At 40.9% G+C, this 13813-nt stretch overlaps 1 protein-coding gene across 4 annotated transcripts in view; it reads left to right on the top strand.

Moving 5' to 3' along the window:
* MAP2K4 (mitogen-activated protein kinase kinase 4) overlaps positions 1–13813 on the top strand; it is a 111803-nt gene that overhangs the window by 52074 nt on the left and 45916 nt on the right. For all 4 annotated transcript variants that reach the window (XR_009698598.1, XR_009698599.1, XM_061176852.1 and 1 more), the window contains exon 3: positions 10008–10182. Coding sequence is in view for 2 of the 4 variants with exons in the window: in XM_061176852.1 (XP_061032835.1) it covers positions 10008–10182 (175 nt within the window). In the remaining 2 variants the exon portion in view is untranslated. The remainder of the gene's footprint in view (positions 1–10007; positions 10183–13813) is intronic.

Below are 13813 nucleotides of genomic sequence, written 5' to 3'. Positions count from 1 at the left end.
GGCTTCTTAGACTACATTCTGTGTTAAGAAAAGTCAGTTCCTGGCAGGTTTCCTTTGGAAACCTGTGAGGCATATCCTCTGAAGTAGACTTGTTGACCTGCTGGAGAGGGTGTTAAATTTACTTTTCAAGGACCGGAGAATACAGGCATAGTTAAAAATCATAGCAGACAGCCTCTGTGATGCAAACAGAAGCAGCTGGGTAGAGGTAGTACTGGAATATTCGCAGGAGAAAAGGTACTAAAATATTCACAGGAAACCATGAGCGTTGTCTAACGTTACATGTCTCCATCAGTCTCTCCTCAACTCCCACCCCCTAAAAAACAACAAAGTGAATCTGGAAATTTAATGAAAGGTAGTTGGAACCAAAATGAGAATCAGAATTTTGAGAGATTAGACTCATGACTAGATTATGACAATGGGAAATAACATATATGATTTAAAATAAGTAGATTCCATACATGAGTGGAGTGAATAGAGCTGTAAGTTTGAGACTTGACTCTGGTTAGAGAGCCTTTGTATCGTTATGAGAGCATATAGACTGTTGGCCTAGGCAGGCGAGGTCCGTGATGTTTCCTCTTACCTTCTGAGCACATTTATAAGCCATAGTAATGACAGTAGATCTCTATCCTTGCATCCCTTGGAAGTTTCATCTAGCATATTTGCGTATATTTGGAAATGTTTAAGCAGTGATACATGCCCATGGTGAAGAATCAAATGGTAGACAGGGGATTCCAGTGTGGGTGCTGGAGCTGCAGAGAAAATCCTCCTCCCTCTGTGATCTCAGGGACCCCAGCCTAGGGCCTGCATCCTCAGCTGTACACCTGAAAATGAAGCCCCTGGTGTAGACTTGATGGAGATAATCACCAGCAGAATTAAGCAAAGATGGTTAGAAGTGGATCCAAATTAGGGTTCACCAAGAATAAGCAGTACCAAACTAGCCTACTATACTTAAAAAAAAAAAAAAAGTTATTGGGCTGTAGATAAGGAATTTGCTGTGGGCTGGGTGTGTCTTGATTTCACCGTATGTGGGTACAGAGGAGGAGCACGAAGCCTGAGCCAGGATTTTCAGGCACAGTTTCCTGAAGGGCAAGACTGGATGGAGTTCATATATTCTTTCTAAATGAATTCTGTGAGTCTGTGACTGTGTGTATCTTCAACACCAAACTGAGACGTTAGCAAGCAGTAGGAATGGACGTTTTCTTCTCTTCTTCCTTTAACAAGATGTTTTGTGTACTAAGTGCCACCCATGTTGAATTGTATGCTTCAGCTTAAACAGCTTCAGAGAAAGATTCAAATTTAGCTACAATCACTTTATTTTTTATATAAATTTTATTTATTTATTTATTTATTTATTTATGGCTACGTTGGGTCTTTGTTGCTGCGCGCGGGCTTTCTCTAGCTGTGGCGAGCGGGGGCTACTCTTCGTTGCGGTGCGCAGGCTTCTCATTGTGGTGGCTTCTCCTGTTGCGGAGCACGGGCTCTAGGCACGCAGGCTTCAGTAGTTGTGGCTCACGGGCTCAGTAGTTGTGGCTCGTGGGCTCTAGAGCACAGGCTCAGTAGTTGTGGCACACGGGCTTAGTTGCTCCGCGGCATGTGGGATCTTCCCAGACCAAGGCTCGAACCCGTGTCCCCTGCATTGGCAGGTGGATTCTTAACCACTGCGCCACCAGGGAAGCCCCGCTACCATTACTTTAACTTTTAATTTTTCTGTTGGCATCTAGAATATACATAAGGAAATAGAATGAGATAAGGTTTAAAGCATAGATTGGGATTAAATTAAGCTGGTTGATCATAGTTCATACAAGCTAAAATTTAAGTACTCTAAGGGGTTCAAAAATACGCTAGATTTCAAGTAGATATATAAAATAGATGCATAGCAAAACGTGTCTGTTAATAAAATTTATTTCTATAAAATCTTTTTTTCTCATTGACTTATTTGGATAAATGTCCCCCCAAAATAATAAAAATAAGCTTGAGAATGTAGTTGTTTCATAGTTATGTGTTTAAAAGATAATTCACATAGTAATAGTATTAAAAATTAGCTACAGGTTAGGAATGAAAAAAGTGGTTCAGACCCTTGGTTCTTATTTGCTTGAGGAACTAAAGTTATGACTTTATAAAAGCAATTTCATATTTGTAGTACAAAATGATGTATGAGTAGTAGCTGCCTGCTAAAATATTTAAGAAACAAAGGTGAAAATATGAAACATAGAAAATTAAGACAACTTAATGCTAAATGCTATATCTGATTGCTAATAACAATAACAGCCAGGGTAAAGAAAAAATGTACCCAGGGTTTCTCTTCCAACATTCCTGCAGAGACTGCCTGAGGTAAGGGGGCCCCTTCTGAGCCTCTAGTCTCAAAGACCGAGCATCTTCATTCTCTTTCCTGCCCTCCCCCCTCACTGGTAACTGCAGAAAATACCTGGAGAGGGACGGGAGGAGGAGGAGAAATGGATGCAGACACATTCCACTGGGTAGTGTGGTCGTTCTGAGAAGTGTTGTAGGTGGACGCAGAGAAGGGTTGTAGCAGCAAAATAGACTGAGAGTTGTATTTTTATATTTGCTGCTGTCAGCTGAGAGCACAGCGTTAGAGAACAAGGAGATTGGGGGGAGGAGCATTTGCCTTTGGAGCAGTGAGTGCTTTGATTGAATGCACTGAGCCCTGGATGCCTCAAACTGTACACGTGCTTTCAACTGTAGACGTGTGACAGGCAGATCCCTTTCAGACAGAGTGGGGCCCAAGGAAACTCAGTCTCTCTCTCTTGACAGTTTTGAGGTATAATTGACATGTAATAAACCGCACCTATTTAAGGTGTACATTTGCTGAGTTTTGAGGTATGTATGCACCTGTGAAACCATCACCACAGGCAACATAATGACATATTCATCATCCCCCAGAGTTTCCTCCTGCCCCCTTGTAGTTTTTATATCCAGACGTTTGATTTGGTTCTTCTCTCCGTTCTTTAGTTTCTTGAACATATGGAATACAGTAATAAACACTGTTTCATTGTCCTTGTCTACTTATTCTAGCATCTCTGTCATTTCTGGGTCACTTTGAATTGGTTGCTTTTTCTCCTTATGATGGGTCATAGTATCTTGCTTCTTTGCATACTTGATGATTTTAGATTGCATGCCAGACATTGGGTGCTGGCTGTTTTTGTATCTTATAAATATTTTTGAGCTCTGTCCTTTGGTTAAGTTCCTCGGAAGTAGTTTGATCCTTTCGGGTCTCTTTTTTCAGCTTCCGTAGGTGAGACCAGATCCTTGTGCGTGCTTTCCTGAATTCCCCATGAGTTGTGGAGTTTTCCACTCTTGTGGGCAAGAACAGGAGTTGTTGTATGAGCCTGGGTATCATTCCCTCTAATGCTTTTGGGTGGTTCTTTCCTCAGCCTTGTGTAGGTTCCTCATAAGCTTGTGCTGATCACTGGGGGGCCCCTGCATGTCTGTGGGGTCCTCCTTCTGTGCGGCTCTCTCTTATCTAGTACTCTGCCTTGAGAACTCAGTCTCGCCAGACTCCCAGATCCATCGCCTCCTCGTGAGGATCTGCTGGATCTGCCCTCCCTGTGTTGCGGTCTGTGAAGTCTCCCTAGGCAGCACGCTGGGGTGGTTGAGGGCTCGCCTCGTGTATTTCCTGCCTCTCAGTGCTCGCTGCCTTTTGTTGTCCGCTGTCCAGGGTCTTCAAGAGCTTCCCGTATATTGTCTTTTTTTTCAGTTGTTTCAGGTGTGAGTATCAGTCTGTCTCCCGATGCTCCATAATAGCCCAAGCACAAGTGCCACAGACACTCATCGTGAGATAGGAGGAGAATTATGGAATCAGGGAATAATATCTTCAACGCTTTGAGAAAGAGCATCTCTGAATATGATTCAAAATCATTTTTTACAAGAATGATTAGCATTTGTAATAAAGTAGAAGAAATCATGGCATTCATAAAAAAAGGATTGGAAAATACTGAGGAAAGAACAAATTTGGATAAATAGGCAACAGAATTACTGAAAAGGGTGATAGATGAGAAAAAAAGACATTGCTAGGAAACTGAAAATGCAGTGGTAGAATGAAATCCATATTGCATGTGGAACTTAAATGGTACTGCATGAGAGCAAAAGAAAAGAATGTGATGGGAATAACTGATTTGAAAACATACAAAGTACCACATTTTTTACATATATAAATGCATAAATACAGTCGGAAGGTAAACAACACCCTGGAGAAATATTTGCAATACAGGACGATGGGTTGATAGGTATGTTAATAGAAAAAGAACTTTTTAGCAGAAGCAGTGACAGCAAAACAAACACCCGTCTAGGAGGGCTCTGGCTAAGGGAGTGTTATCTCAGGAGGTTAACCAAAGAAACACTGTTTACCAGATAGCTCAGAACATGCAACTCCAAGAGTAATACATCAAAATGCCACTTAAGAGTGAGTGATCTAACCCTAATCACCTTTCAGGCCGGCCTGAGGGAAAGGGTGCTCTGGGCCGGGCACAGGCTCTGGCGCGCGGCTGGTGCTGCTCAGTCAGCGCAGGCTCTCCAGGCAGCGTTATGCAACCACGCGGACCCGGTGATGGCTGATACGTCAGCGATGCACTCAGTGAGGTCTGTAAAGCAGTAGGTGCAACAGGTCATTCGGTGACCTATCCACATAGTACAGAAACATGCAAGGGATCTATACTGAATTGTTAATAGTGCTTTTCTCCAGATTATGATTGATTTTCCTTTTTAAATTTCTCTTCTACCTGTGTAGCTGTAAGAGGGGTTTAGGATTGGGTAGTCTGCTTGGAAAAAGGGGCTCAGGAACTTGTCCTGCTGCTGAATTTGCACGGCAGAACCCTGTGTGTAGTAGATGGTGGGGCTGGGGCTAGAGCTCTCCCAGGTAACCTTGGCCGTGCCATTCTGTTTCTTTAAAACACAAGCCCACCCACCTATATACAAAGCCCCAGGCAGCTTTATCAGACACGTGAGATAGAAATAAAGCTTTTCTCAGTGCCCAGTCTGATTACGTTCTGGAACATTATGTCACAGTTCTTTAGTTGTTTTGGAATCGGTAGGATTTCAGAAATTCATAGATTAGTCTGGGCCAATGAAGGGATGGTAATTAAAATACAGTAATGATGGGCTTCCCTGGTGGCGCAGTGGTTGAGAGTCTGCCTGCCAATGCAGGGGACACGGGTTCGGGCCCTGGTCTGGGAACATCCCACATGCCGCGGAGCAACTGGGCCTGTGGGCTGCAATTACTGGGCCTGCGCATCTGGAGCCTGTGCTCCGCGACAAGAGAGGGCGCGATAGTGAGAGGCCCGCGCACCGCGATGAAGAGTGGCCCCCGCTTGCCACAACTAGAGAAAGCCCTCGCACAGAAACGAAGACCCAACACAGCCAGAAACAAATAAATAAATAAATAAACAAATAATTTAAAAAAAATACAGTGGTGATGATTCAGTATTAAATAGTAAACAGACAAGTTGCTCCTTTCTATCCAGAAGATCAATTATCAGAGAAAGTACTGAGACATACAGATGGCCAACAGACACTTGAAAAGATGCTCAATACCACTAATTATTAGAGAAATGCAAATCAAAATCACAATGAGGTATCACCTCACAGCTGTCAGAATGGCCATCATCAAAAAGTCTACAAATAATAAATGTTGGAGAGGGTGTGGAGAAAAAGGAAACTTCCTATAGGACTACTGGTGGGAATGTAAATTGGTGCAGCCGCTGTGGAGAACAGTATGGAGGATCCTTAAAAAACTAAAAATAAAGCTACCATATGATCCAGCAGTCCCACTCCTGGGTATATATCTGGAAAAAAAACCCTCTAATTTGAAAAGATACATGCACCCCAAGGTTCATAGCAGCACTATTTACAATAGCCAAGACATGGAACCAACCCAAGTGCCCATCAACAGACAGCTGGTTTAAGAAGATTATATATATATATACGGAATATTACTCAGCCATGACAAAGAATGAACTATTGCTATTTGCAGCAACATGGGTGGATCTAGAGAATATTATACCTAGTGAAGTAAGTCAGAGAAAGACAAATACTATATATCATATATGTGGAATCTAAAAAATAATACAAATGAATCTATATACAAAATGGAAATAGACTCACAGACATAGAAAACAAACTTACGGTGCTAACTCCCCCTGCCCTTGAATATGTAGACTTACCCACCCTGTGAGTGGCAGCCCGATATAAGGCACGAGAGAGACATTGCCAGAGCACATGTACCCTCCCTGTAGGGTTAGCTCTGAAAGAGAGGAATTGAACTGAGTGTGTTTAGTTTCTTCTCTATATTCACTGATCAGTTAGGCCTCAGGTGAGAGACCAGATCCCTCTGCATGGAACAGTGAGGCATGGGAGGAATAAGTGTTCCCTTAGACAATTGGGAGAGGTAAGCCCTAAAATCTTTGATATTTTCCAGTCATTCATATGGCATCTTTTTATAAAGCCAGGGAATATCGTCTTTTGAAAAGGAACATGAAGATACTGACCACATGGGACATATACCCAATCTGTTTATAGTAGCTGTTGAGTATCTGTTGGTAAGATATGGTATGTCCATGAATTGATTTTCCAAATTTGATTCAAATTGATAAGGTTGATTGATTTTTTTTTTTTTACGTTTTAATCCTTTGTGTTGGTGTCTGTAGATTTCACCAGAGTCTATTATTACCACTAAAATTCTACTAACCTTTATATAGGAGAAAATATATTAATGGTAACATCAGTCTATATCTAAACAGCTTCCCTGGTGCTGTTAACATCTATCCAAAAATATATACTGTTTGAAATGCTGTATTCAAGAGATACATTGCACGTTTAATTCAGATTTGTGATCTGTAAGGCACTAAAAAAATGTAAGTGTGTAGCTGATTTTTTACCTGGAATGTGTATCATTTGATAATCTAATTACAAGTCCTAATACAACAAAGACTACTAAAGCTTGTTTTCATATTAAAGACCTCTAAATCCAGAGGAGAATATTACTGATTTTTCTATGGACTTTTTTCTACTGGACTTTCCTATGTAGAGGGCTAGATAGGGGGCTGGGATTGTATTCCTTTCTGAGACTTGGGTTAATTTGAGATTTGGAACCTCAGTCCTTTGCTTGTTTCTTGAGTGGACCCAACAAAAACATTGGAGGGGTGTCCTGGTTAAGTATTGCCCATGTAGAGCACTTAAACCTATTTTAGAAGGAATATAAGAGTAAATAACTTGTTTACTGATAGGCAAAGGCATTGAGGATGACTTACAGGTTTGTGGAGTTGAGTCAAACTAATTTCCAGGTAAGAAATTAATAATGAAATGACTGGGAATTTCTGATACTGTCTAGTAGAAGTAACACTTAAATCTTGTTTGATAGATTTGCTTAAAGTTAAAGAACTATAACTAGGGTTTTGGCCGCTTGGTACAGTTGCCTCAGTGATTGACTGCTAGAGTTTCATGGTAAAGGTTCATTCAGGTCAGGCTTCCAGATCTGGTCACTACAGTGCTTTATCTACATACAGTTCTTCTTTGGAAGCAATCATGGTTGGACTAACTCTTACAACAGTAGCTGTGAAATTGACTCAGTTTGATTGGAAAGATCGCCAGTCCAGTATGAATGAAGATGCTATGAACATGCCTTGGTGATGGCATAACCGTAGCATGTTTTTCCATGGTTTTCACAACTCTTTTCCTGTCTAAGTGAGAAAATGGAACTCTGGGTAGTAATCACATTCTCCTGTTCATCTTTTTCTTTTGCAGCTGTATTGAGATATCATTCATACACCATACAGCTCACCCATTTAAACTGTATAATCCTACTGCTTTTAGTATATTCAGAGTTGTACATCTGTCACCTTACTCAATTTTTGAACATTTTCGTTAGCCTAAGAAGATAACTCACATCCCTTATCTGTCAATCTCTTCACTTTCAAAAAGAAAAAAGAATCTTATCTAGAAACCATACAGCAGGCCTACAGTAAGCTAAACTATTAGCAGAGATATTTCATAATTCTAAAATTTGATCTTCAATGTGATAGACAATATTATAACTTGATTTTCTCTGGCTTTATGTAGTAATGAAATATTCATTTCATTTCTCAGGAATGCTAGCAACAAATGTTATACGACACAATGTAATCATGAGTGCCGATAGCCTTTGCCATATTCTGTTGGCTAGAAGCAAGTCGCAGGTCCCATCCATATTCAAACAGAGGAGCTTATGCAAAGATGTGGGTGCCAGGAAAGTGGAGGTCATGGGCAGCACCTTAGAGCCTGTCTGCCACTACCCTCAGCAGTAGGCTAGTGCTGTATATTTCACCAGCGATTAAATTGAGCCATAAAGATGGTGTTTTCTTGCCAATGATCATAGAACAATAGTCATTATTCATGGAACTTCTTTATGTTAGAATATTTCCTGGCTTAATCTGTCTACTTCATGAAGAAGATTACTGAGAAAATTAGTCAACTGGGCTTCATCTGCTTGCCTAGATCTGATTTCCGTCTTAGCCAGTTCAAGCTTCACCTCCATACCTGAATGGTCACTTATGCCACTGCTTTCTGGGCTTCCTTTGACTCTAGATGCTAGGGTATATATAATATTGGTGAAAGTATTTTGTAAACTGTAAAGAACTTGTATGAATGAAAGCTGGTATTATGACTTATTAAAGTTATGATTTGAGAATCTGGCATTTGGAATGCTGGTTCACTAAGTTGTTATTTAGACAAAGCGTAGTAACTTTTTAACTCTAACCTTGACTCTTGGTTATTATTAATATCAATACTAGTGTAAATGATTATTCTGGGGGAGTGATTTTAAAATTCTAAATATATGAGAACCTTAAAAGTGACTACAAAAAACAGTTCTACTAATCTGAGAAAACATTTCCTAAATTTTGGAAGAAGAAATAGATAACCAATCATGTTCTTGCTTGTATCATTAGATCAGATTTTAAAAGAGATTCTGATCATTTAATATGAAATTGAAGAAATGTAGATGATATTCAATGGAATCTTTTTCTTTATGTCTGTTGCACTCTCTGGTTTGATACAGTTCATCCCTACACATTGGTATGTGTGTGAGAGAGAGACAGACACAAACGAGATTGATTTTACATTTTTCATTGGATTTGCTTTTTTACAAAGTATGGTTAGAAGTTAATACTTTGATCTCCGTGCTGGCATTTTGGAGATGATTTTTTTATTTAATGAAAATCTGTAACAAGTGAGCGCTTCTGTCCATAAATCATTCTTTTTTCACCCCATTGCTCTAGCTATTGATCAAGGGCTGAGAGGCTCAATTTTGAATAGCACATGGTAGTTCTCCTCTTAGAGCCAGCTGGCTAGTTGTTTAACTGTTCTCCCACCTCAGCACGGCTTTAACATGAATAGGGCAGTATCCTAAGGTGCTCATTCCCAAACTTCGCTAGAATCATCTGGGTATCTTTAAATATACTGTTTTTTGACCCCTATCCCCACATATTCTGATACAATAGCTATATGATGATACCTGGGCATTGGGATTTAATAAATCTCCGCAGATGATTCTGATGAGCAGCAAAGTTTGTGAACAGCTAGCTGTATTAAGGATTGAGGACCTGGAATGATTAATGTTGGGTAAGGTAGGATAAGGACTTTTTGGAAGTGAGGTTTGTAGCACCTGGGATTCTGCATTTGATAATGCAGTTTTGCAAAGTTCGGAAAAGATCTCGTATTTGGAAATGAAACTGGTCTGCAGTATTAGTTTCTTCAGTAAATGGAAATTTGGTTTTATGAATCCCATAAAAGCTAAGTTTATTGACTACCTAAATTTAGGCCTTTCTTAATTAACTCAGTGTGTAAAAAACCAAGATGACACAAACGAACAGAAAAAATCCCCAGAAACCCCGAGCACAGACTGTTTTTGTAACTGATGAGAAAACAAATTTTCCCACGCATTAATCAGTGCTAGCTAAAAGAAAAAAAGTCAAAACCTATTTAAAATGTGGAAAAATTGCTTCCCAATATTTTAACAGAGAGAGACTGAGAACACACAGCATTGAATCATCAGGAAAACTGAAGATCTCCCCTGAGCAGCACTGGGATTTCACTGCAGAGGACTTGAAAGACCTTGGAGAGATTGGACGAGGAGCTTATGGTTCTGTCAACAAAATGGTCCACAAACCGAGTGGGCAGATAATGGCAGTGAAAGTAGGTGACGCCCATGATTACTTTTGGTACTTGAGTCCACTCGGTGCAATTTCTTGGTGCAGTAGTACCACTACTGCTCTGTCCTTACTGGTGTGGTAAATATGGGTGTTCCTAAAATGGTTTCTCCGAATTCTTTTGAGGGTGTTTTGTATAGAGGTTGTCCTACCGGTGGCATGTTTCCTGCCTCTCGGGAAACATGAGTCGCGAGGTGTGCATGTCCCCTGCACTTTCGGCATGATTCTTTAACGTGTTTTAAACTTCAGGCCCTCCCGCTGGCTGCCAAGGTGAGTTCCGGTGGGGCGGCCGCACCCTGGGGGCCGGGCAGTGCCGCGCCGCGCCGCGCCGCGCCAGAGCTGGACGAAGAGGCGGCGCACTGGGTTGGGCAGGGTGCGGGGCTAGGGCTAACAGCAGGCTCGCTGACGGTTTCCCGGAAACCACGCACATGCTGTTGCCACTAACCTCAACCTTACTCGGTCCTGACCGGCTCGGCTTCTCTCTGTTTCTTTCACCTCCGCTCAGTACCGCCCTGTGCCCTGGCTCCAAGGTTGTACTGAAACGCATACTTTGTGATACTGCTGTCCCAGTCTGTCATTACTGTGAGTGTCGTGCCACTGAATATGTTCATTTAAAGCAAAAACATCAAGAATGGCCAGAAGTGGAGATTGGCCGCTAGACTGTACCTGGCAGGCTTATGTTGGTACCTGTGAGGAACTCATGGTTTCTGTCTGACTCCCAGAGGGCCCACGTCATTGTAACTTGTTCATGTGTTTGTTCAGATGTTTAACGAATATTTGCTCTGTGTAAGATATTTCAGGAAAGTCAGCGATGGGGGGAGGGGGGCAGTTTAAAAGGAAAAAATGAGATATGGCCACACTCTCATCGAACTTAAAATTTTTATGGGAACAAATACTTTCCCAGTTTGCAAGAACTGAGAATGGGTTTGCCGACAGTCTAAGCTAATCATCTTCCTGTTAGTCCCCTCCCTGTTTTGAGAGTTTATCAAAATGGCTTGATGAGAGGAGTGACCTGTTTCCTACTTGACTTTTGGGAGTGGATTTGTGTCACATTAATATAAAATGCTGCCTGTGTTGAAGTTTATTGTGAGCAAAATGTTACTCTGTTTTAGCCTCTTTCACTGCTGAGCATTTCTCTTTGCTGGGTTATATAAAACTTATGAAAAATTAATGGCGGGGAGAAACCTTAGGATTCTGTCTATGGGTTCCTAACCTGTTTTTGGTCGTATTTCTTTTACAATGTGGTGACAACTGTAGGCTTTTTTCTTGGGAAGATGCATACATATACAAAATTTTGCATATAACCACAGACCTAAAGATGCCCAGGCTAAGACCTCTGCTTTGGATTACCTGTTGAAATAAAATGTTGTTTTTCTTGGAATGTAAAATTCTTTTTATGTTGTGAGCTGTAGTGTGAGTGGAAAGAAAGTCATTTTATTTAGACTTTTCTGCATGAGTGTTGCATTGCCCTTATGTACTGTCTATGCATGACGCTCACTTTTACTTGGCTGGGGCTTAAGGGAAAGCTATCCTATATAACTAAAGTCTTAAACTTTTCTCCCAGATACCAGGGAAGGTACTTTTTAAATAATTATGTCCTGCTTTTTTCAGTCTGTGCTATGTGTGCTTTACTATGTTGATCAGCATCATAAACTGTTTTGGTAATCTGGATAGACTTTAATCATGGTTAATAGGTTTTAAAGGTAAATAAAGAAGTTCCTTCATTTGGATGTTAAAGTTTTTCTTAATTTGCTAACATTTCAACTGTATAATGCTTAGTCAAATTTTGAAAGAATTTAAGAGTGAAAACAGGAAATTGTTGTCTGCCATTTGTAATCTGACCTTATTTTGAGATCCCCTGTTGGAATGCTATTAAAAACCCCAGTTCTTAAGAAATACTCCTCAGGTGGTGATGGGACCCACAGACTGATAACTGTCACGTCTGTACTCACCAGGTGATGCTGTCTATCTTTGTCACCTTAAATTCTTGAGCAAGCATGATAGTTTAGCATGGGAGTGGTGGGAGGGCAATTTAAAATGAAAAAGGAAAAAATGAGATATGGTCACTGAACTTGGTAATCTGACATTCCAGTCAACATATTGATGGGGTGTAAGGATTGGATTTCATGAGTTCGTATAATACTGGAAGAGTGTTTGTGCATTAATATATATTAAAATTGGATACCAATTTGATGACTAGTGTATGCCATCTACTACAAATTTAAAACGTATTATTGTTGGTCTCTTTGAAAAAACTTAGCCCTTCATCATACCGAGAGTTTATTCACTCTTCACTTAGGCACACAGACCAGACTGAGGAGTGCAGATACACAGAGGCATTGTACGATTGAGGAGTTAGATCTGACATTTTACACGTAGATGGCTCTGTTCCTGAGCACGCACTGGGTTTATCTCTGAGATAAGGACTGGGGAGATTTAAAGGAACTGTGAGACAGCGGTTCACACTCCTGTAAGTTTTCCTTGGTGTTGGTGAAATGAGAAACTCACTAGAAGTAGCTGTATGCTAAGTGTCTTATTATGCACTTAATATAGAAGGACTTCTTTTTTTTTTTTTAACATCTTTATTGGAGTATAATTGCTTTACAATGTTGTGTTACTTTCTGCTTTATAACAAAGTGAATCAGCTATACATATACACATATCCCCATATCTCCTCCCTCTTGCATCTCCCTCCCACCCTCCCTCCCTATCCCACCCCTCTAGGTGGTCACACAGCACCGAGCTGATCTCCCTGTGCTATGCAGCTGCTTCCCACTAGCTATCTATTTTACATCTGGTAGTGTATATATGTCAGTGCTACTCTCTCACTTCGTCCCAGCATACCCTTCCCCCTCCCTGTGTCCTCATATCCATTCTCTACGTCTGTGTCTTTATTCCTGTCCTGCCCCTAGGTTCTTCAGAACTAATTTTTTTTTTTTAGATTCTATATATATGTGTTAGCATACGGTATTTGTTTTTCTCTTTCTGACTTACTTCACTCTGTATGACAGACTCTGGGTCCATCCACCTCACTGCAAATAACTCAATTTCGTTTCTTTTTATGGCTGAGTAATATTCCATTGTATATATGTGCCACGTCTTCTTTATCCATTCATCTGTCAATGGACACTTAGGTTGCTTCCATGTCCTGGCTGTTGTAAATAGTGCTGCAGTGAACATTGTGGTACATGACTCTTTTTGAATTATGGTTTTCTCAGGATATATGCCCAGTAGTGGGATTGCTGGGTCATATGGTAGTTCTATTTTTAGTTTTTTAAGGAACCTCCATACTGTTCTCCACAGTGGGTGTATCAATTTACATTCCCACCAACAGTGCAAGAGGGTTCCCTTTTCTCCATGCCCTCTCCAGCATTTATTGTTTATAGATTTTTTTTAAACAAATTTGTTATTTTATATTTATTTTTGGTCTTGTTGGGTCTTCGTTGCTGCACACGGGCTTTCTCTAGTTGCGATGAGCGGCGTCTACTCTCCATTGTGGTGCACGGGCCTCTCACTGCGGTGGCTTCTCTTGTTGCGGAGCACAGGCTCTAGGCACGTGGGCTTCAGTAGTTGTGGCACACAGCCTCAGTAGTTGTGGCTCGCGGGCTCTAGAGCGC

Source organism: Eubalaena glacialis, chromosome 19, assembly GCF_028564815.1.
Source record: "Eubalaena glacialis isolate mEubGla1 chromosome 19, mEubGla1.1.hap2.+ XY, whole genome shotgun sequence".
Lineage (NCBI taxonomy): Eukaryota > Metazoa > Chordata > Mammalia > Artiodactyla > Balaenidae > Eubalaena > Eubalaena glacialis.
Note: the sequence above shows the minus strand (reverse complement) of the source record. Positions and strands in the feature narration are given on the sequence as shown.